The 24848-nt window shown below is 38.3% G+C and overlaps 2 protein-coding genes across 2 annotated transcripts in view; one reads left to right on the top strand and one right to left on the bottom strand.

Annotated features, from left to right (window-relative positions):
* The window catches only part of LOC121414043 (N-alpha-acetyltransferase 15, NatA auxiliary subunit-like), a 41779-nt gene extending 40959 nt beyond the window's left edge, over positions 1-820 (top strand). Inside the window, exon 19 of the mRNA XM_041607127.1 lies at positions 281-820. Within this exon, the coding sequence (XP_041463061.1) occupies positions 281-544 (264 nt within the window). The 3' untranslated portion in view covers positions 545-820. The remainder of the gene's footprint in view (positions 1-280) is intronic.
* Positions 821-8771: 7951 nt separating this feature from the next.
* On the bottom strand, positions 8772-22147 carry LOC121413953. The gene is made up of 4 exons (XM_041607013.1): positions 21524-22147; positions 18475-18519; positions 17371-17589; positions 8772-10816 (listed from the first exon to the last, which is right to left on the bottom strand). Exons 1-4 carry the CDS (start codon positions 21882-21884, stop codon positions 10002-10004), a joined length of 1440 nt encoding a protein of 479 aa, XP_041462947.1. The 5' UTR covers positions 21885-22147; the 3' UTR covers positions 8772-10001.
* Positions 22148-24848: the final 2701 nt, after the last annotated feature.

Here is a 24848-nt window from a genome sequence, read left to right as displayed (position 1 = left end):
GTGCTTTCAAATTGTAATTTGTTTCCAATATAAGATCAAGACAGAGTTATTTCTTAACATGATCTGTTGGTGTAACATGAAATTATATTTTTATTGAGAAGGATTAATCAAGCTTCGTTTGATGCTAAAATTACCATAACAAAATAATTTTGAAACTGTAATATTTAAGTTCTAGTACATTTATGGAAGAAGCCCCCATAAATAGGATATTGTAAGTCATCATTGTGATGCCGTTGACATCAGAAAGAAAAGTGTCATCGTAGAATTTTCTTTCTTTCAGAATTGCATCCGGGTCCTGGAGCTTCTCCAGTCGGACTTGAAGTGTGAATCGATGGCTTCCGAATACAAGACACGATGCCATGAGCTGTTCCCTTATGCAAGCGCTTTCCAACCACCAAAGATGAACCACACCATGGAGAACGATGATGAAAGTGTCGTCGAAGAAGAGAAGATGAATTCCAACGATGGCTCACCCACTACCAACAACATTTCCCCAAGGTCAAATGACATAGAGCTCTCCTGCAACTCAACAGGGGATAACTGATGTTCTAACTTATCCTTGATGCCATGCTTGTCAATTTATTCACATTATCTTCTAGGAAGGGAAGACATTCTTGAGGTGGTGTATCACTGCTTGAGTGGTATTTCAGAGATGGTGTACTCTGAAAGCATGTAGATCAAGCTCCATCAATTTGTGAGATTCTTGATAATGCCATGCAATACTGAGAATGGTCTTTATCTAGGTGGCTGTTTCATGAAGCTGGTAAATGAAGAGCCAAATGTGAGCCTGAAATTATTTATTCCTGGCATTAATCAACAGAGGACATTAATCAACAGAGGACAGATCTAATAATCTAATCAAATTGTGGTAGATGATATCTTATATCCTAACATTGTATGTTGATGGTTGGATTATCTTCAACATTAGCTATGAACGATTGGAGTCCTCATGCCAAGACCATTCGTCATGTGCAACATTATGATCAGCTTCATGAAACAGTGACCTAGTTGATGGTTGAACAGACGTACGAATTATAATTTCCAATTTTGATTCAGAGAAAAGCCACATACAGTTGAATCAGCCAATTATAGTCAACTCTCTTTGGGACCAAAAGAATCTGTTCTCATTGGATGAATATCGACAGATGATTTGCATATTCTGGTCTCGAATAATTTTGGGGGTTAGGCGATGATTCGACTAATGGAAGGTTTCCTTGTGCAGACTCTGCTGTACAATGTGATGATATATTTAACTTTGAGTTTCTTTGAAATATCCAATATTTATTTCCTTCCCTTTCCCTAGCTCTTGTCATAAGTCAGTATACAAATATACAATGACACTCAAAGAATTGGCTAAAAATATTCGCATCGAAGGAACATCACATAGTACTATTCTCTCGAGGGCCATCAGCTTGCGGGAGAATAGTACTATGTGATGTTCCTGAGTGCGAATAGTTTTAGTCTGTTCCGAGAGTGGGTCATTGTATATTTGTGTTATATCCCTTCTACTCATACCATTTTACAGCGAAACGATTTTTAATAAGTTGAGCAATCGTTGAGAAAATAATGAGTCTTGCCGTATGGATTGTCTTGCACCTGGTTAGTGCAGCTCGCCAAAAGTTTCCCCAGGCATGCAGTGGAGCAGCGCTCTGCTCGCATCGCGCCGCATAGCTAGCGAATCGCGAGAAAAAATAAACGTTAAGTTCACTTTTTCCCTAGGGAAAAAATGGACTATGCGTGACGTCAGCAAGGAAAGTGAACTATTTCACGGCAAACGTTTTTCGTAGTAAAACTATTCTTTTTCTCCTTGTGTACACTCTCAATACAACAATCTTAAGTAAGGGATATAATAACTAATATGCTAATTCCACTTTCACAAGAGCTATACCAGTTTTCAAGATAGCAGTATGCATGATTCTCAGCACAGTGCCAGATACTGGGTATAAAAAAACCATTGTGTTAGATTAGTGGAAAAATTGTTCTTATAACAATCTCCTATTTCCTAATATCACATGTAAAACATGGTCATCTAATGTTATGATTATTCATAAACTCCACACATATTTAAGTATGATTATATGGAAATACCTTGCTATCCTGTGGTGTTTCATAAAGCTGTTAATAAAGTTATGCATGACTGGAATAGGTGCCAAGTAAGTGACGAAAGGGTAACCAAGCATGCGTAAAATCATTTGTACAGTGTAACTTAATAACAGCTTTATGAAAATTGTGTGTTGATGAACCCTTTCATGGCTGAGATCTGAATTGGCCTTGGCAATGGACCCATTAAAACTGATCGAAAAGCCTAGTATTAGTAAGAAATATAGGTTCTGAAACTATGTTAATGAAATATATTTTGGCTCTACAAAATGATAATATTTTTTAGGGAAATTCCTGCCAGTATTAGCTGTGCCGAGGGACAATGAATTCTACTTTCCAGTATTGTAGAAATAATCTGCTCATGGCTATTAGAATTCAGTTGTGTTATTTAAGAGTTTGAATTGTAGAATATTAAATAAAATAGCAAGTTAATGTGAGTGTTTATAACAATCCAATCCTTGCAATGTGCCAGTCTATTTCCACAAGGACATTTTTTTCAATCGTAGTGGAATGAAATATTGGTTTATTAAATGAGGTACCTACATGTAATTTGAGACTAGTGAATTACCTTTTTTGTAGCTATTTTCAACTCTCTTATGGGCAGCTGAAGCAACTATGAGTTTGGAAATCACTTTTTACCTTTGATTAACTCTGTTAGTCTTGCATCTAGTCTATGTTGTCTTTAATGATAATGGAATTCTTAAATTGGCAACACTGGAAATTTTAAAATCATCCTGTGGTTGTAGAATCGATGGGACTGTTAAAGCTCAGATATAGCAATGAGTAGTTGTAGAGTAATCAACCTTTTGTACGTCCAACCCCCCAACTTCCTACATTCTTACTTCACTTCATTAAAATACTGAAGTCGTGAGACCTGTTGCACAAACGTTACTATTATAGTAACTTGGCCATCCAATGGTAACTTCCCTGAAATCATTGATTTTGATTGGCTGTTGACCATTGGATGGCAAATTACCATAATAGTAACTTTAAGGCAACAGGCCCAAGATCATTTGAGAGCATGAAAAATCATAACTAGAAAATAGATGTAGATATCAATGAAATTGCCCAGTTAATATATTGGGACTGTATTTCCACAGCTCTATTATACAGAGATCTTCAGATAAGAACTCTTGGTAATGATAGCATTCCAAAAATATGAGAACATCAAATTAAACTCAGCAACACAAAATTATGAGACCTGACAAGTTTTGTCAGAGATAAAATTTTATTTTTTAAGCTGGATTAAAATATCTTTAGTTATTGTATTTAGAGAAACTGGCTCATAATTGCTTATTTTCCAGACAGGAAAACTACAATTTCTTTAGATATTGTAGCTACAGAAAGTATTTATTTGATACACCAAAATTTTTCTCATTTTATTTAAGAAAACAGGTACCGTATTTATATATACAATCTGAATATGACACTGACTCGCCTTTTTTGTACGTTTTGTTCATTGATCTGTGACATCTTATGAAATATTTACTCAAGGCTGCAATCTGCCTGAAAGACCTACAGTTTTAATAGAACATTTATAATGTTCAAGTTATTTATGTTTTATTTGTTTTTCTTTAATTTATTTATTTCTCATTTAATTTCATTATCGTAAATCCTGACAAGTATTATTTTGTAATCAAGTACAATTAAGAATTTTTTTACACAATAATAGTAATAGTTTCCTGGAGAGTTTCATCAGCAACTGTCAGAGCTGACAACTTTCCTTGACATTGATTGGCTGACAAGTACAGTTGCTATGATAACTGTCAGATAAAACATACTGGACAACTCCTTGAAATGCTCTTCAGGTCCTGTCTTGGAAAGTCAGCGCTACATATTTAACCCTTTGAAATCAATGCAGAGCTGCCAAGTTGTATTTTGCATTTTCAGTATTCTTATCCCTCAAAATCAGTATTTTGACAACAAAATCTGTATTTTTGCCGTGAGATAAATATGCATGCATAATGGCAAAGTGTGATCACTTCTTACATTATTTTGCGCCCCACACCGTCGCACACGAGACAAGCTTCACTTCAGTCTAGATTTTGGTTGTTCCGCTGAACTGCGTTGGCTCACTCGCCAATACATAGACTGAAGAATTTGGAGGCCCGTACGTACAGATAACTATTGGCAGTAACGTTAGATCTAACATTCGACGGAAACCTGATTTTTTCCGATCGTTCTTTGCACACAAAATCATAAAATGTCACATTATGAAAAAGAAATTGCATCCATATTTACGGAAAAATGTATGAAATTCAGAAATATCGTACCTTAGACCGCAGTTACCGCCAATTCCTTTCAGATGATGATCGAAACATCGTCATCTTCGATCCTTCCGTTGGTCAACGTAAGTTACCATTTTGGATGACGTCATCATCCTTACAGACGTATTTACCAGTCGCAAAATATCGCGATTTGAGCCGCTACTTTGCGCTTGTAAACTACGTGCGTGCGCTCAGAACTTGTCACCCACATTGATTCGCCAGGATATCGAAAATTCTAATTGGAAAGCATAACTCCTTGAACGTAGAGGGCAGCAACACACGGCTGCCATTTTCTCATCTCCGCCCGAAAGCTCCCAGATGCTAAAGTGGGGCGAACAATACATTTTCTTCTCTAATTTGTTTTTTCCCGTATTTTATCATGAAAAAGCGTACTGCCGTATTTTAAATTGATTTCCGTATGAAATACGGAAAAATCGTACTACTTGGCAGCTCTGTCAATGGTATTGCTATTGATAATCTACAGTATACAGGCTAATACAATTGGTAAACACATCTGTCTTCAATCTTATAGCATGATGAAAAGAAGGCCATGCCCACATTTGTTTGCTAGTACCACATTACATCAAAATATCCTGTCTGTTTCTCCCTTGTCAAGAAATTAAATTGTATAGGCCGTCAATGAGAAATATTATCAATATTACTGATTTAATATCTTGTTATCTTTGATTTATCAACCTTAATCTAGGCATGCAATAAGCAGAATTTTAAGGGCAATGCTATCTCAGATATTGAATATACCTCCTTGAAGTAAATTTAGAAACCCTGAAGAGAGGAAGCCGTCGGTATACACAATATTTTCCGTCACTTGACAATCGAGGTTTCTGCTTCTTAAATGAATTGATAGAGATTAAAAACATTTGTTGAAAACTTATGCACTAATATAACTTACTCCTGGATGTAGGAGATTTACTATAGATAATTGTTTTAACGAATTACAAGTATCAGGAAAACATTAGTCAATTGTCATTTTAAATTGATACATTATCAGTTTCCATTGCTCTTTACCCACTCAATTGCCCGCTTTTGGTAGGAATTTAGAATTGACATGTGAGTGGCTCTTTATCTTTATTTTATTATCTTTTTTATACTGGAAGAAATTGATTGATTTCTTTCTACATTTCTACTATTTGCCCCTTTACAGGGCTGTCTTGTGTGTTGACTATAAGATGGAGAATGATTTGTTTACATCTAAAACTAAAATTCAATTTTGCAGTTTGATAACAAGGAATTCTTAATGAAATTGTGTTTGTTTTTTTCTTCAATATTATATTGTACATGAGAGAATGTAGCTATGATGAAAATACAATTTCTGATAAAAAATGTTGATGCCTGGTAACTAATTGATTTCACACTATCCATGGCGTGTTGACTGTCACATATGACATACAAGATTGAATGAGAGTGAATTGGAAGGAAAGGGTGGAAGTGCTTCAATATTTATTTTCATTGAAAATGTTTATGGGCATATCAAAGAATAACGGGAATGGAAGCAAGTACAGAGAGAGTGGATAGAGATCTAAATAGGGGTGGGGGAGGGGGAAAATGTGATATGGTGTACCAACAAAAATATTGAGAGAAGAGAGGGAAAAGGGGATTGATACACATGTATCTAATACCTCGGTCACATTTTCTCTACGGCGGCCGTACGGCGAGTTGAAAACGGTGGTTTATTCATATTTGTCTCACCTGCGAAGCAGAGTAAGACTATAGGCGCCACTTTTCTGACGGTGGTGGCGGCGTCAACACCAAAATCTAACCGGAGGTTAAGTTTTGAAATGACAGCATAACTTAAAAAGTATACGGACCTAGTTCATGAAACTTGGCTATAAGGTTAATCAACTATTACTGAACATCCTCCTTGAGTCTCAAGTCACATGACCAAGGTCAAAGGTCATTTAGGGTCAATGAACTGGCAAATTGGGGTATCAGTTGAATTATCATCATAGCTTTGAAAGTTTATGGATCTGATTCATGAAACTTGGGCATAGTATCTAGTGTCACTGAAAATCCTGTGCAAGTTTCAAGTCACATGATGGGAGCGGGCTGATTTTGAGCCCCCAATATAATCTCAGCCGTCGATCGCGTGATCGCAACGAAAATTGGCACGCGCGTTACCCATGGCATTATCTACAAAACTATATCATCGAATTCTGCAAAATATCTCATTGCCATTAATAATGCTAATTTATGCGTAAAATCATTGGTTTGCTCTAATTAAATAATGCCCCTAAAATGCTTATTGTTTCACATACTCTAGATAGGCATCTGATCAAATCTATTTTTCAAAAATTTCTACATCACATTTATTTTCTTATCTATTCTATTGTTTTCTAAATTTCTTATGTATTTCCTTGTTTTACGTCTTTTTGTTTCTTGATGTTTTTTCAATGGAAATTGTCGGAGACTTTATTTTGACCATTAAGAAGATGAAATTATTTGATTTTAAGCAGTAAAAATAATGATACATTTTTAAATTTTGGCTAAAACACTATTTGCATTGGATTTGTACACAAATTCAGGTTCTTAAGTAATTTTGGGTCTGCATGCACTTACAAAATGCTGCGTAATTTTGTAACCGCGTACCCGGGGGTCACAACAATATCATGTTTACACTTAATCGGCTCGCGTTTCTGAACCGCGCGCTGTAACAACGTGTAAACGCAAACCAAAAGCCCATTCTGCATCGACTTTTGGTTCTGAACCAAGAGCCGATCAAGTGTAAACACGGTACCAGTCTCAAAAGTTGCGCGAGACTTGAAAGTAAAGTCAGCAAGCGACGTGGTCAAAAAATTTCGAGCGGCGGATTTATCGCAAAAATGTTGAGGGGGGGGGGAGGGGTGAATCAGCCCCCCCTTCTGTTTAGGGTTAAAGGTCAAAGGTTATTTAGGGTCAATGAACTGGCCAAGTTGGGGGTATTTGTTGAATTACCGTCATAACTGAAAGTTTATTGGTCTAGTTCATTAAACTTGTACATAAGATAAATCAAGTATCACTGAACATCCTGTGCCAATTTCAGGTCACACGACCAACGTCAATGAACTTTGGCTATATAATGGGGGTATCTGTTGAATTACCATCATAACTTTGAAAGTTTATAGATCTGATTCATGAAACTTGGACATAAGTGTGATCAAGTATCTGAACATCCCGTCCGAGTTTCAGGCCACATGACCAAGGTCAAAGGTCATTGAACTTTGGCCATTTTAGAGGTTATTATTAGATTGCTGTCATAACTTTCAAAGTCCATAGATATAATGTATAAAATGTGGATATACAGTGTGGGGGTAATCAAGTATCACTGACAAGTTTAGGTCACATGATCAAGGTCAAATATCAATGAACATTGTATCTTATCATTGTATGAATGGTGTTTTTTGTGAATAATTATTTTATAGTAGTTTTTAAAGTCAGCAGTCCTATATTGAATTGCGTGATGCAGGTGAGACCGCCAGAGGCATTCCTCTTGTTATATAAACCACCTATATTTAGCTGGAACAAAAAACCGTTTTCAACTTGCCGTAGAACAAATGTGCGAGGTATTACTCGATATCCGGTTTTTAAAAACCATTGTAAGCATACATCTACATCTTGTAACCCAAAGAACATGCAGTTCACCGAGTACTCGATATCTAGACCTTTGAACCAACCCGCATATATGGGCTGTGACCTTTGACCTCTTAATTCAAACTTAACCTGTATTTTGGTGTCATCTACCTACACACCATTTTTTTTTTAAAATCTGTTGAACATTTCCCAAGTTATCATGCAGAAACCAACTCGCATATTTAATCAGCTGTGACCATTTGACTATTTCTACATATTGGAATATTTCTACATATTTCTACATAGTGTGTATTTTGGTGTCGTCTACCTTCACACCCATATTTTTTTAAAATCTGTAGAATAGTTCATAAGTTATCATGCAGATATATTTAATGAGCTGTGACCTTTGGCCTGCAGACTCCGAATTCAAACTTAGCCTGGATTTTGATGTCATCTACCTACACACCCAAATTTTTAAATCAAATATTTTTTGAGTCATTGCGCGGAAACCAACTAGCATATTTAATGAGCTGTGAACTTTGACTTGCGGACTCCAAATTCGAACTTAGCCTGTATTTTGGTGTCATCTACCTACATGCCAAAATCTCTGTAAATCCATTAAATACTTTTCGGGTTATTGAACGGAAACCAAGCGGGGGATGGAAGGATGGACAGGGGCAACGCTTGCTGTCCCCTCCAGACTTTGTCTACGGGGGCATAAAAATGTTATTGAACACACCACAACAAATATTTCTACCTTAAACCTTTTAAGCACATAATTGTATCTTTAATAAATATTTGTCAATGATTTGGAACATATTTGCAAGTTTAACAGAATTTTCTGGTCTTTTGGGGACCTCCCTCTTCTTCAGGGATAAAGACACAGCAAAAAACAACATGAGGTGAATACAAATCAGTATAAAAATGATATATAAGAGAATAAGAGAAAGGGAAAAAAAAACTTTACAGAAAAGCAAAGTAAGAAACAATATCTGAAGGCATGAAGATTTAGATGAAATGAAAAAAAAAAGGATTGTACCAAATGAGAGCATTTCATCAACACCTCCTGTCTGACAAGTTGCAGCATGAGCCAAATTTCCTTGATTTGGAATTGTTGAGAAGTACCCCGTGTCAAACAGTAACTACATGTACGGTTAACTGTCAGAAAAAAATCCTTTTTCATGCGTGAAAGACTCCTCTGGAGAGCATGCATGCAAGCATGATAAAACAAAATTGTACTGTACCATGGAAATCATTCTTTTATTGAAATTGAAGCACAATTGACAGCTGCATTTCTATCAAATCAGTCACATCTAAATTCATCTATCATAAAAATGTTTATGCTTCCATCTTTGATTAGATTCTTAATCTTTGCTCAGAAGTAATTTTGGAATTGATAATTTTACATGGTATCAAATTTCTTCATAATAGAGTTCAACTACCCACACATATTCCCTTGGATACCACTGCAGTTTTTCCCCCTTAGAAATGACAATATTGTCAATGCCACCCCCTCTAGGAAAAAAAATACATGTGGGTTCTGGCAATTTAGACCTTGAAATGTAAAATATATATATTATCATGAGTTGCAAAATAGCCCCAATTAATTACCATTGTGTCAAATAAAAGAAAAACAGGAAATGAGACACCGTACAAGTAAACATATCCTATCATTATGTCATTAACAATAACATTTTACAACTTAAAGTACTCCGATGTTGGTATGATTTTTTTGTTACTCTTTAGGCTCCTTTTCCCAACTTTCTGATTTTATAATTCAAAGTTCAGTAATTTCAATGTTTCGTCCTAAGATACAAATGATTTCAATTCATTTAACTGACATCATACACAATGATGCCATTAGCTCTTATTCCTGACAGGATTTCATTCCCAAAGTAAATTGTCCTATGCTGAGGAATGGCTGATGCCCTTGTAATTTGTCTCTGCTTTTAAGGTGTCATAATCTAGGGAAGTACAAATGCATATCACTGCACATTCAATGTCCAAATACATTAAGCAGATTGTTTAGCAAAGCCTTTAGTGTGCTGAAGTGCAGCTGGACTGTCATGGTCAGTGTTTTGGGAACCTGTTTCTTACAGCATGCATAATATCTTGTGCTAAAGGCACAATGCGTCTCTCATCAATGTCTGGGACATTTATTTTCCCGTCTTCCACTGGTTCATCAGAGGCGCCAACCAGCACAGCAAGAAAGTTAAACAGCTTAGTAGGTATCAACTCCTTGGTGCTCGCATCAAGAGACAAATCATTTTTCTGAGGTAGCCATGTGGGAGATGACTTACATGCTAGGCACTCATCTCTCAGACTTCTGGCTATGACATACTTGTAGGTATCTTGAATCTCTTGAGATGATGACTTTTCCTGCAATCTTTCATCATTACCAGTGCTTACATCGCTTTGAAGATCACTATCAAGGTCATGTGATGTTACCGCAAATCTATCTGGTGGTTGAAGGGAATCTCTTGTGTCGGGACATTGAACGCCCCTTACCATCACCAGTTGGCTCTTTCTTCGAGAAGGGGGTTGTACAAACTGGAGTTGTGGGTAGGTCTTCTGCAATCTCTTCTTTAGACTGAAAACTCTGTAAGATGAAGCATCTAACTTCTGTACGTCTTTTACACATTTGATGAACATCTGCAGTAACGTTTTCATATTCAAAACTTCTTTATTTTTAATTACCTTGGTATCAATGACATCTTTACAAAATTGTTCGAAACTCCTTCGATATCCTGGCTCGGTTGGGTTTTCGTTTGGGATGTAAGACTTGGTAAACTTTCTGGTTGTTTTAGAGTAACAGCTGGAATGGTAAAGGAGTTTTGATGTATTCACATCCCTTTCTTGGAGTTCTAGGAGTAATGTTTGGTTACCTGTAGTGTAAGGAAAATACAATAAAGTCAACATAAAAAAAGCAAAGTTCATAATTTATACACAATATGAAAAGAAAAGAATGATAAAACTCAATACGGTGATCAATGTATTTCACTTGAAATTACTATCATCAATTACAATTATTCTAGTTACATATACTCTTAAATTCATATGATATCATACCACAAAACAAACTATTTCATTGAGTCAACAAGGTAAAGTTATAAGCCTAATTGTTAAAGGTCAAGTCCACCTCAGAAAAATGTTGATTTGAATCAATAGAGAAAAATCAGACAAGCACAATGCTGAAAATTTCATCAAAATCGAATGTAAAATAAGAAAGTTATGACATTTCAAAGTTTCGCTTATTTTCAACAAAATAGTTATATGAACGAGCCAGTTACATCCAAATGAGAGAGTCGATGATGTCACTCACTCACTATTTCTTTTGTTTTTTATTGTTTGAATTATACAATATTTCAATTTGACGATTAGGACCTCCTTGCCTGAAGCACAAAATGTTAAAATAATGGAATTTTACGTGTTCAAGGAGGAATGAAACTTCACTTCACATGACAATGACGAGAAAATAAAAATATTTCATATTTCATGTAATAAAATACAAAAGAAATAGTGAGTGAGTGATGTCATCAACTCTCTCATTTGGATGTAACTGGCTCGTTCATATAACTATTTTGTTGAAAATAAGCGAAACTTTAAAATGCCATAACTTTCTTATTTTACATCCGATTTTGATGAAATTTTCAGTGTTATGCTTGTTGAATTTTTCTCTTTTTATTCAAATCAAGTTTTTGTTGGGGTGGTCTTGTCCTTTAAGTATGGAATAACAGAAGGCAGAGTATGGTGGGAATGATTGAAATGTACCGTAATCAAAGTTTTATTAAAAGGGCAAGTTCTTGGTGTATTGCCTGAGTATTGTTTCAAGATGTTATAGATCATATGCTATATACATGTAAGCGTTGTTGTAAGCTTATACCCTATTTGACATTACTTATTATCACCCATATCAGACATCTGAGCTGGTGATTTACAAACCGTATTGCCCTAGATTTTCCGAATTTTGGGAAGGGATAGGTATAATATTTGTATTTTTCTCGGTCTCTGTGCGAGTACTGACTTTGCATGCTGAGACAACGCAAAATATACCTTTGCATTTTCCCTGGTCTCACATCCGGGCATTTGAGGATGCGTAGAAAGAGATACGCTCATAATGATTCGTGCAGGAACAATATACCTCATAACAAAGACAGCACTGGATCCGGGCGCTGGATATGCGTCCCAAGTGACGCAATCTTATAGTTACAGGTACGCCACAATTGGAAAGTGCAGAGCCTGGCCCCGTTACAACCGATTATGTCGCACCAACGCATGTCGCAGATTGCGACATTATGCCAAGAACGTCCGACGCATAATGTCGCAGTCAATGCATAATGTCGTTTTTCTAACGCATAACGTCACATGTCGCAATGCATAATGTCATAGAAAATTGTCAACGCATAATGTCACATGTCGCAACGCATAATGTCACAGCGGTATTTTCTTCAGGACTCGAGCTACAGATAAGATATAAAATATGCTTTCACTAAGTATTTTGAGACACGAGAAAGAGAATTAAGTGATTTGGAAATCAGGATAACTATCTGTATCATGGATATTTATCGGTTTATTGCCATTTCGTCTACTGCCTTTTTCCCCACTATCGCATGGTCTGATATCATTTTGTCTACCATTAGTTAGTCAAATATCAACATAGTCCAATAATCATTTCGTCTAATTACCATCCCGTATAATAGCCATTTGGTCTAATAGCCGTTTTGTTTATTATCATTTAGTCTAATTGTAGTTTTTTCAATTGGTCCAATATCCACTTTGTCCAATATTATTACGTCTATTACCTTTTGATTGAGTAGCCAATTGGTCTATAACCACTTGGTCAGCTCTCATTTCGTCAATGTTCCATTTGGTCTAACTTCGGTTGGTTCGGTATCACTTTGTCTAAACCCATTTCGGCTAACAATCATTTGGAATCGTTGCCATGGGTCCAATCACCAGTTCTAGGACAATTACCTCCCGGACAACCACCATCCGGACAACTACCCCCCCCCCCGAGATTAATAACACCCCGGACAATAACCCCCAGAGGACAATTACCCCCTGGACAATGACCCCGGACAATTACCCCCTGAGGACAGGCAATGCGAGCGCGAAGCGTGACCAAAAATTTCATATACTGTACTGACATGAAAACAAAGCCTTCCCCTCACCTTGTTTTACTTACTCCTCTTATTTTCCTCTTCTTTTTTTTCTTCTATTTTTTCCCCTTCTTTTTTCTTCATTTCTCTCCCTTTTTTCCTCCGCCATCATTTTGTCTACCATTAGTTAGTCAAATATCAACATAGTCCAATAACCATTTCGTCTAGTTACCATTTCGTCTATTAGCCAGTTGGTCTAATAGCCGCTTTGTTTATGATCATTTAGTCTAATTGTATTTTTTTCAATTGGTCCAATATCCACTTTGTCCAATAGTATTACGTCTATTACCTTTTGATTGAGTAGCCAATTGGTCTAAAAACCACTTGGTCAGCTCTCATTTCGTCAAGGTTCCCTGAGGACAATTACCCCCAGAGGACAGGCAATGCGAGCGCGAAGCATGACCAAAAATTTAATATACTGTAGTGACATAAAAACAAAGCCTTCCCCTCACCTTATTTACTCCTCTTATTTTCCTCTTCTTTCTTCTATTGTTCCCCTTCTCTTTTCTTTATTTCTCCCCTTTTTTCCTCTGCCAATTTTTCTTTTCAGGGGGGGGGGTGGTGGCACATGCCCCTTGCCCCCCATAGTTACAGACCTGCCAACATTTGAAAATGGAAAAAAGGAGTCCACGAATCGCGCGGAAAGCCGAACTCCCAACGGCGGGGGTCAAGGAGCTGGAGGACATTTAGGAAATTTCACCTTAAAAACAAGCCTTCTGGAGCCCTTCTTGAGCTTTTTATGCCTTGTCCTTTCTCTGGAGCCTTTCATAAGTGGCTTTTTTGGCACCATGTATATCAAGGTCTCTTATTCCTCCATGTGCAACTTTAATGTCACATCTACATATTCGACAAAATGCAAATTGTTCTCCCCTTACTAGATGACGTCATACAGGGAAATTTAGCTTTGTAAACGTCGCGAAACTTTTGATTGTGCCCTTTTGCTTTTGGCATCATGGATCATTCACACAGTCATGACAGTTCACAGACTAAAAAAAAATACAGCAGGGGTCTAAAAGTTTGCAAGAATCGGCACTGAAACGGCAGACTTGTAAAATCCAAAGCATTTAGCTCACTAAGCACAAAGCACATATAAAAATATCAGGACAAAATATTAGTTTAAAATGTTACCGTTTCTAAACCCTCAGCTGGCGAAACAATCCATTTCCCACACGGTAGTACTAGCGGAGGCACGCAAGCGCTGCATCGTATGCATAGAGTTACATTCGCGCTATGAATCCTCGCGATCGCGGGCGAACTGTCCAATGTCAATACACACGATCGCTGTCGGATAAATAGCGCGCTGGCCGTGGCTTGTTGCGCTTCGTATATGCACACACGGAGCACAGGCCCATCACGCGTTCTTATCCATTGAACTCTGAACTCCACGTACGCGCGCGTAGTGCATGCGTTTAATTAACGTTACGCACGGTATATAGGTACGATCCGACACACGTGCGTACGTACGTAAATGTAACATTGAGAGGACTCAGAGAGAGAGCCGTAGGCAGACGGAAAGTGCGTCATTTCCCAAAGAAAAAAGAAAATCATCTGAAATACAAAGAAAACGGAGTTCTCCGCTTTTGGGCCGCTATAAATTCTGAACAAGTGGAATGCCTCTGGCCGTCTCACCTGCATCACGCGGTTCAATATAGCAGCAGTGCTGACTTTGAATACTACTCTAACTCGCACAAGATGTTCAGTGATACATGGTTACTCTTATGTCCACTTTTTATGAACTAGACCAATAAACTTACAGAGATTCACCAAAAAACCCCAACATGGCCAAAGTTCATTGACCTTACATGACCTTTGACCTTGATCATGTGACCTGAAACTCAAACAGGATATTCAGTGATACTTGATTACTCTTATGTACAAGTTTCATGAATCAGATCCATAAACTTTCAAAGTTATGATGGTAATTCAACAGATACACCCAATTCGGCCAAAGTTCATTGACCTTTGACCTTGGTCATGTGACCTGAAACGTGCACAGGATGTTCAGTGATACTTGATTACTCTAATGTCCAAGTTTAATGAACTAGACCAATAAACTATCAAAGTTATGATGGTAATTCAACAGATACCCCTGATTCGGCCAAAGTTCATTGACCCTAAATGACCTTTGACCTTAATCATGAGACCTGAAACTTGCACAAAATTTTCAGTGATGCTTGATTACTATTATGTCCAAGTTTCATGAATCAGATCCATAAACTTTCAAAGTTATGATGGGAATTCAACAGATATCCCCAATTCGGCCAAAGTTCATTGACCCTAAATGACCTTTGACCTTGGTCATGTGACGTGAAACTCATGCAGGATGTTCAGTGATACTTGATTAACCTTATGTCCAAGTTTCATGAACTAGGTCCATATATTTTCTAAGTTATGATGACATTTCAAAAACTTAACCACAGGTTAAGATTTCGATGTTGATTCCTCCAACATGGTCTAAGTTCATTGACCCTAAATGACCTTTGACCTTGGTCATGTGACATGAAACTCTAATAGGATGTTCAGTAATACTTGATTAACCTTATGGCCAAGTTTCATGAACTAGGTCCATATACTTTCTAAGTTATGATGTCATTTCAAAAACTTAACCTCAGGTTAAGATTTGATGTTGACGCCGCCGCCGCCGCCGCCGCCGCCGTCGGAAAAGCGGCGCCTATAGTCTCACTTTGCTTCGCAGGTGAGACAAAAACGGAGAAACTCCGGAAAAACCGGAGAAGTTGGCAGGCCTGTAGTTACACCACTGCGAAGATTGCCAGAAAGAATGATCTTGTGCTACCATAACATAAAAATTATGATAGAATTTGGGGTTTTGGTAAAGATTTGCAGATGGAGCTCACTTTCAACGGCTTTCCTACTGCATTCGTTTGATTCAAACATACTTGAGAATGCTTTGAGTACTTCTTACGTCAAAGATACGGCCGCCATATGTCTCTATGCACTCCCTTTGTCTTGGGGGTTATTGTCCCTGAGGGAGGGTTATTGTTCAAGGTGGTAATTGTCCTCGGCAGTAATTATCCTGGGGGTAATTGTCCTCAGGGGTAGTTGTCCTCGGGGGGTAGTTGTCCAGGGGTAATTGTCCGGGGGGTAATTGTTCTCGGGTTAATTGTCCGGGGGTAATTTTCGGGGGGGGGGGGGGGGTAATTGTCCAGGGGGTAGAAGTCCGGAAGGTGATTGTCCGGGAGGTAATTGTCCTAGAACCTGTGATTGGACATATTGGTGATTGGACCCATGGCAACGATATCAAATGATTGTTAACCGAAATGGGTTTAGACAAAATGATAGCGAACCAACTGATGTTAGACCTAATGGAACATTGATGAAATGAGAGTAGACCAAGTGGTTATTAGACCAATTGGCTACTCAATCAAAAGGTAATAGACGTTATAATATTGGACAAAGTGGATATTGGACCAATTGAAAAAAATACAATTAGACTAAATGATTATAACAAAACGGTTATTAGACCAACTGGCTATTAGATGAGATAGTCATTAGACGAAATGATTATTGGACTATGTTGATAGTTGACTAACTAATGGTAGACGAAATGATATCAGACCATGGGATAGTGGAGAAAAAGGCAGTAGACGAAATGGCAATAAACCGATAAATATCCATACAAAGAGTTATCCTGATTTCCCAATTACTTAATTCTCTTTCTCGTGTCTCAAAATACTTAGTGAAAGTATATTTCATATCTTATCTCTAGCTCGAGTCCTGAAGAAAATACCGCGTGACATTATGCGTTGCGACATTATGCGTTGACAATTTGCTACGACATTATGCATTGCGACATGTGACGTTATGCGTTAGAAAAACTACGACATTATGCGTCGGACACTCTTGGCATAATGTCGAAATCTACGACATTATGTGTTGATGCGACATTATCGGTTGTAACAGGCCCCTGGTATCAACATGACACAGTAGAACCATATTCTTGCAAGAAATATCTCCACTTTCATGATTTTTGTTCTAGATTTCTGATTTGGATGATAAAAATATTGACTGGCTCTTCTTTCGGGGAACATCAAAGACATTGCCTTAGAAAAAAATCATATTTCCCTCATCTAAAAACTGGCCAATATCATTCTTTTGTGGGTAAAATATTTGATGTTCCTCGCCAGTCAATATTATATAAATACCTTTTTTCTTTCAACAGCACACATTTCATATCTTCATTTCACATTTACATAAAAAACATCAATATTTCACACGTAATTTGCAATCAACTGGAAAAAAAAGTTATGTAAAATGGTTACCAGTCCCTCTTGCTGCCTTCTCTAACAAACTTCTAGCATTTGGTGTCTGGCAGGTGGAAAGACGCTCTCTTAGTCTCTTGCCAGAATGCCATTCCCGATAATAACGGTTTGATTTACAAATGATGCAACATTCCCCTTCAATGATGTGTTTCCTCTCTTCTTCAGAGGATATTGTCACTGGAGATCTGTGAAGACGTTTGGCTGGTGGTTCTGCATTATCTATGAAAATAATGAATGAAAATTTGAATTTCAAGGGAAAATTCAATGTGACAAAGACCAAGATTTGGTTCCCAAAAAACTGGAAAGGGGATGTTTCTGTCATTCCTGATAATATTGGATGTGCCAATAAGATAAGACATAAAATATTAATGTATACTAGTACCCCACAACAATCTCGAGATAAAAAAAAAACAAGGGAAAAAATTGGAAATGGGATTATCAAGGTGCTAACACAGATACAGCCCCAAGCCCAGTATCAGTTACATGTCTGACAAAATAAGACAAAAGCACCCGGTTGGGGAGTCATGGAGAAGTGCTTTATTATTCCATTGGGCCTGATAAGGTACTGCAGTCTCACTATCTTACCCCCTGGCACTTCTAAAACCTCACAAAAGAGAATTACATTGCATCAAGATGCAATTGATAAATACCAGGTACAAGAGGCTGATGACAGATCAAAAAAACAAAATAGGTGGGGCTTGTTAGTTCAGAAATCAAGCAAAAACATATAAAGGTCTTCACTCTCAATTAAACAATTAAAGGAAGCCTATAATCTAAAGCAAGGCTAAAGCTTTGGTTTTGCCTTTACCAATCTGATGTTATTACGTGAAACATCAGCATTATTAGTAGTCTTCCGCAGTTAGATGTATTATTACATTAATACATCTAACTGCGGAAGACTACTATCTGCGGCTGCAGTGAGATAAAAGATGCAGTATCCATCTAGATTATATAAGGACTAAACTGAAGGAAGTTAACATCACAGAAAGCAAAATTTGGTTCTCATGGAGGGGGGGGGGGCACTGGATGTGCCCCCTTACCACACCTTGACCTTGTTATGTGCAGAATTAGTTGAAGATTACTTTAAATAATCTTTCAGCTCACCTTGTGGGACTAGGACTGCAGAAACAGGAGTCGATTGTAGATTTTCTAAAAGTAAATAAAAAGAGATACAAATAGATGAGCACAAAAAAATCATACAATTCTTTTTTTTTTTACTTTTGTTATACTTTCAGAAATGATTTATGTTTCAAATATTTTCCTATAATCTCTAGGGCTAATCCTAATTTTATGTTCAGAAGGAATGTTCGAAATAGAAATGACCAGAATACACACCAGATCCTCATTTTTAGACAAGCACCTCCGGGCACATGATATGGTAAGGTCCCCTAAGTCTGCCTAGTGCCCCTTGTCTGCGCACACACTGCCCAGGGAAGGCTACTCGCATATAAATTGCATGAGGGAATGTGCCACTCAAGTGGGTCGTTTTTTAAAAAAAAAACAACTTAAACATGGGTCTTACTATTGCACGAAATCCTTAGCCATGGGTCCTATTTTTCAACTGAATAATCCTTAGACATGAGTCTGTTTCTGAAAAAAAAAAACAAGAATCCCTGGGAAAAGCCCCAGGAAATGTCTATAGATCTAATAGTCCCAGTGGAGAGTATGAGTAGCCGGGACTAGTAGATTCTTCTACCTGTAGTATTTCAACATCTTGGTACGATAGCAAAGATACTGTAAGGGGAAGATCGGACACTTCGGCGAATTTTTGAAATGCTCAATTAATGCTCATGGAGAAGAATGCCCACTAGCAATGAGTATTATGGGGAAAATGGGAGAAGGGATGTTTTGTATGTTTTGTACACAACCATATCACGATACACAAAGGTAAAAAAAGGTTGTTGCTTACTCAACGCTGTAGGGTGCTCTTTTCAAGCGTTTCATTACTCGGTCTATACTGTCCGATCTTCCCCTACTTGCCTACTACAAGGCTTGTAGTATCTTTGACAATAGCAATGGGCACCAGGGTGCGTCACTCTATGCATATCTGGCACACTTGGCCGACCAAAAATCCTTAGGTCTGTATTTTGAGAAGGGTTTCAAGCCCCAAGCCTCACACCCCTTCCAATCATAATCCAGGTAACTCCCCCCCCCCCCCCCCCCCCCGGCATACTAAGAAAAGAAGATACACAACAGGCACAAAATTTATACCTGAAATACATAGATATTAATATACATGTAATGTTAGACTTTTCATTAGAAAATCTGACTCAAAACTCTGACTCTGGTGGAAAAATATTGAATTTCAAGAGGTGGCCTCAAATTACAGCCTTCATCAAAATCCCTGAATTTCTGAATCGTGTGCAAAGTGAATTGGTGCACAAAGTACATGGGGCACCATTTTTTGTTCAATCTCATGACTTGCATAGGAATTTTGGAACAAAAATTTTTATCTTGTCTAGAAGATCTGAGAAGATCTAGATATTTCTGTTAATTTTTTTTAATTTATTTGTAATATTTAAAAGAAGGGTAGCTCAATCAGCAACAAGCTGGTTTTCGTTGGGGCTCTTCATACAAACACTAATATCAAACATGGTGACATATTCAAATATAAACAAAAATAATTAACTATGTAAAATAACAAAATAAATCAAATATGATACTACATGTATACATTAATACCCAAAAGTAAATGAAAATTGTATACACATGAAAAGAGATAAGATATGTACAAAATGAGGAAAAAGAATAGAATAGATTCCACCATTAATCCATATCAGATGTTTTTTCCCATTTCCTGTTCGTCTTCTATGATTATGATAGTATGAATCGGAGGGGTTTGGGTAATTCATTCCAATGCAATGGGCCTGTGACAAAAATGATATCTGGTAAAAGGTTGTACAGGCATATTGCACCCTGATTTGCGGTGCTTGTTCGAAAGGATACTTACCTACCGGTAAATAAATTTAGAAAAATGTCGAGGGGGGCACCTCCATTGACGAGTGGATACCATGCGGGACCAAGGGGTCTTGAAAAGCCCCCTAAACACGTACTTTCCTAATTCTGAAAATGCACCCCTTAACAAGTATTGGCGTGTGAAACCCTACCCTTAACAAGTATTGGAAACAAATACTATTGGCAAGTATTCCCAGAATCGAGCCCCTAAACAAGTACAGCGATATATTTTCCATATTCTGAAAATGCAACCCTAACAAGTATTGGAAACAAAACGATACTCTTGAGTCTTGGCAAATATTCCCTGAAATGAACCCCTAAACAAATATAGCAATATTTTGTTTGTCACAGGTCCGTTGGTCGTCGGTTTTACCTTTACACACCATTAGTTTGGTTTAGTACAGCCCCACCTTCCACACTTCGCCCAAATCGGACTTAAACACGTAGTGTTGGGGAAAAAAAGGACATCCTTTATGAAACGTTTTGATTTTGTTTTGTCATCCCTGTACATTTGACCCTAAACACGTATATTTTTCTGAGCGAAACAGATACCCCTTTTTCAATATTTTGTGTTTTTGACACCCTTAATCACGTTACATACGTAACGTGCCCCATCTTAAAAAGGACATCCTTTTTACGTGTTTTTTTGGTCGCGCATGGTATCCACTCGTCAATGTAAGTGGCCCCCCCCCCGGGAAAAATGTTGGCACACTAGTCTTTATATAAAAGTACAAGTAACATTGTCAGCTGAATTTTGTGAAATAAAAAGAAACTCATATTTAACCTGAAGTCAAAATTGTTAGGTTCCCAGACATGCCCCCCCTTCATACTGAAATTCTTTTCACGTATGCTTGAAATTATCGGCGCTCGTGCACTTTCGCACCCATTTCTTGCCAAACGAAAAAATCCTGCAGCCCTGCTCCGGCCGGCCTCATGCGTTCACCCCGCCCAGCTCAGCGACCGACTAGTCTGTGAGTAGCCTGGAGGAGTCTGGGGAGTAAAAAAAGTCATCTAATCTACGTAGGCTAGACTCCTAGAGTAGATGACTTTATTTTACTCCCCAGATACGCCTCCGGGTTATCTGTGAGCACTGGTTACATTTGGTCGGAATGGGTGAGAAAGTGCACTAGGTTGGCACTACTAAAAAAGTACTAGCAAGACGAGCATGAGAAATCTTTAAAAATCTAAGCTCTTTAACCTTTTCGTTGGCTTTTTGAAGTATCATCACTCGTTATACTTTGAGTCAGCGATGAGGAATGCTGTTGTTGAAGCTGCTTTTCAAGCTTTCTTTCGGCACGTGCTATTTTCGCTATACAAGTAAATCGCTGATAGCATTGCCGGTGGAAGCCAAATCGTGCGCTGATGTCATCCTTAAGATCCTCATTTTCATCCAAATTAAAAGCATCCCACACCTTCTCAGCCGTCCAAGAATATACCCCTTGAGCTCTTTTCCATCTTTCGGCGCTTTCCCGAAATTTCGTCCATGATATTACTGATAATTTCCTCAGTGGCTGTGTCGTTTTTCCCAGAGTTTTACAGACATGCATGCAGCACTTCATATTGAGCGACGATATAGATACGGTATTAAATCGTACCGTGGCGCTGCCAGGCTCCCGGCGGCCGGGCCGCGTGGGGTCTACCACGCTCGGCGCCCTGATGATTCGATCTGCTGCTCGCTAGCTCAACTCAGCTCAGCTAAAGCTGAAGTTTTTAAGTTCATATCATAGAGATGTATACTAATTAGGTTATTAAGTATATATCTCTATGGTTCATATCCAGACCCCCTCCCCGGCCCCCACTCAAAACTGTCCGGTAAAGGGGCACCTTTTCGCGGGAGAATCTAGTCCGGCCCGCGAATTGTAGAAAAAAAAGGGGGGTACCGGTAATTCTATTTCACCCGGAGATTTCTTTATAAAAGGGGTGTTTTTTTTATCTCTCTCCAGCTCTTAGGACTCCTGAGAATTTTTAAAAGGGGGTTATAAAATATCTGGAAACACATAGAAAATTGATCGAATCCCGGGATCAAATTCCTGTAATTCCTGCTAGTTTTGAAAGCTTATTCAGAATTATTTCATTTTGAAAAGTAATTATAAGTACGGACCTTTTGTTGGAATGGGAGCTCACCTGAGATAGGAGGGGGGGGGGGGGGGGGGTGGAGGAGGGGTACATTGAGCAGTGTTCCGGAGTTAGGGGGGTCGATCTCCAACATAGGCAGCGGAAAGGGGGGAAGGAGATCGAGGCCCTGCACTATTTTTTTGTTGAGAACCTTTTTTTTCCTTTTGCTCGTCAAAAAAGTTTGGTGGTCCGCCCGCTAAAATTTTTGTGTTCCCCCCTAAAATTTTGGTTGATAACTTCTTTTTTTTTCTTTTGCCTGTCAAAAAAGTTTGGTGGTCCCTCCTAAATTGTGCTTGATAACTTTTTTCCTTTTTTTGCTTGTCAAATTTTTTACCTGTGTCCATCCCAAAATTTCAGGTGGATCGACCCCCCTAGTACTTGTTTGCCTTCCACTGCCAATGGTCTCCAAGGCAGAAAAAGCCTGTGAAAAGCCCTCGAAAGGGGGGAGGGGTTCAAAAATGTTGGAAGACGTTCGATAGGGGATGCTTTCAAAGGGAGGGAACGAGCATATAGGCGTACCCTAAATAACACTGAGTGGGGGGGGGGGGGTGGAGTCTCCCTAGATCCCTCGTGAGGCCTTCAGCTCAGCTTTCTGGACGAATTGGCAATTTACCGGGCTATATACGGGAATCGGTCCATATGGGGCCCTAAGATATTATCTTATAAATACATTAGCCGGATTTAGCCCATTGAAGTCAATATTGGCCAGGCCAGGGGAGTGTTTCACCACGGTCCGACACTTTTGTCAGATCTGACAACTTTCCTTGATTTCGATTTGATTAGAATAATGCGTGGGTTGAATGAATATACTAAGAGATATTGAAGAGCGCCATCACATTCAACTCCTACGGACGCACACCACTATTCGGGATTCCCCCTAAATCATGTAAATGGTTAGACAAAATAAAATCAACGTTGCATATCATTTATCCGTTCAGTCCCATGGGAGATCAGTAATTTATCAGTGCTGGATTTTATGGGAACTTAGTTAGTTGCCCTAGAAACCCTGTGAGCACTATGACTGCAACCACGGTTTGCCGTCTGGGTTTGAGTCCCTGTTGCTCAAAAAAATATTGAAAAACACTATCATATTTTAGCGTGAAGCATATTGGATGAACTACCAAATGATAAAGATTTGGATGGTGTCATTATCAAGACTTATTTTGGGCATTTTTTTCAAATATAATTTGTAACACATGAGTCTATGGGGAAATAGTATAGTGGTGTGTGCCTTGACCACGTCCCTCTGTAAACGTCAATCTGCACTCTGTACCCAAATCCTGGGGACCGTTTCATCAACATTTTTGTCTGACAAGTTGTCAGATCTGACATATTTCCTTGATTATAATTGGCTGAGAGGTACTGTTCCTAAGGTAACTGTCGAATAAAATGGGACTTGTCGGATAAAACGTCCGACAAGTCCTTTCATGAAACGCTCCCCTGGTCTATAACACAGCCTGCCAAATGCGGAAAATGTTAAAAATAAAATGCCAGACCAGGGAAAACACGTTATAAATTTGTCGAAATGGAAATATGAAATACTCCAAAAAATATTTTGTTCAATTGATCATGGGCCTGGCAGCTACCATGCATTCATGGCTGTACGCAGCGGAGGGCAGGGGGAAGTATACTCCCCCAGTCATTTCGAAAACTTACATTTTTTAAAACGTCCCAATGACAAGCTCGGTCTTTTTCGATTTTTGTTTTCGACAAAAGTTCATGCATGCGTTGCTGCCTCCCAGCGAAAAAATTCTGCGTACGGCCATGCGTGCATTATTCATAATATAACGTCAAACAGAGTAGCTAGCAGCAAGTCCCATCTTTTACTTTTGGTCTGACGCGACCGCGGGGTTGAAGTACGACCTCCATTCCTCACAGAGAAGGACCTTTGAAAGAATGCTGTAAGACCATGAAACTTGCTTGACCTTTCAAATGTCTTTCAACGACCTTTCAAAGATCTCTGAATAAGTCTCTTACGATTCCTGATGGAGGTCTTTCAATGGTGTTCGTGGTCCTCGTGAGTCCCAAATTTTTTTTGGAACGGTTCAAAATTCTTTCAGCGGTCTTATAGGAAAATTGTCTTTTGATGGTCTTTCAGCAGTCTTTCAGAGGTCTTTCAATGAACTTTCAGAGTTCTTATTAGTATTTCCATGATCTTTTGTCAGTCTCTGAAGATTTTTGCGGAGATCACTGTATAGACTCATGAGAGATAATTCAAAGATCATTAAAACCAGGCAAAGTCCATGGAAAGAATTATGAAAGATCACCTGTTGCATAAAAGATCTCTGAAAGACCGTTGAAAGTTCTCTAAAGGACTTAGTCTAACACCAGTAAGACAAAAAATATCCATCAGTCTTTCAAAGTTCTTTGAGGGGTCTTTCTGAGCAATGCCACAGAGATGACAATTT

This window comes from Lytechinus variegatus, chromosome 1 (genome assembly GCF_018143015.1).
Source record: "Lytechinus variegatus isolate NC3 chromosome 1, Lvar_3.0, whole genome shotgun sequence".
Classification (NCBI taxonomy): Eukaryota; Metazoa; Echinodermata; class Echinoidea; order Temnopleuroida; family Toxopneustidae; genus Lytechinus; species Lytechinus variegatus.
This window is presented reverse-complemented; position numbering and strand designations above follow the sequence as displayed.

What these genes read in the sequence shown, in the direction of transcription:
- LOC121413953 (XM_041607013.1), bottom strand. Translation starts at nt 21,884, where the DNA reads ATGAAGTGCTGCATGCATGTCTGTAAAACTCTGGGAAAAACGACACAG. An exon ending in TTCAAAAAGCCAACGAAAAG is followed by an intron (nt 18,520 to 21,523) that starts GTTAAAGAGCTT and finishes ATTTACTTTTAG; the next exon opens with AAAATCTACAATCGACTCCT. An exon ending in TGCAGTCCTAGTCCCACAAG is followed by an intron (nt 17,590 to 18,474) that starts GTGAGCTGAAAG and finishes TTATTTTCATAG; the next exon opens with ATAATGCAGAACCACCAGCC.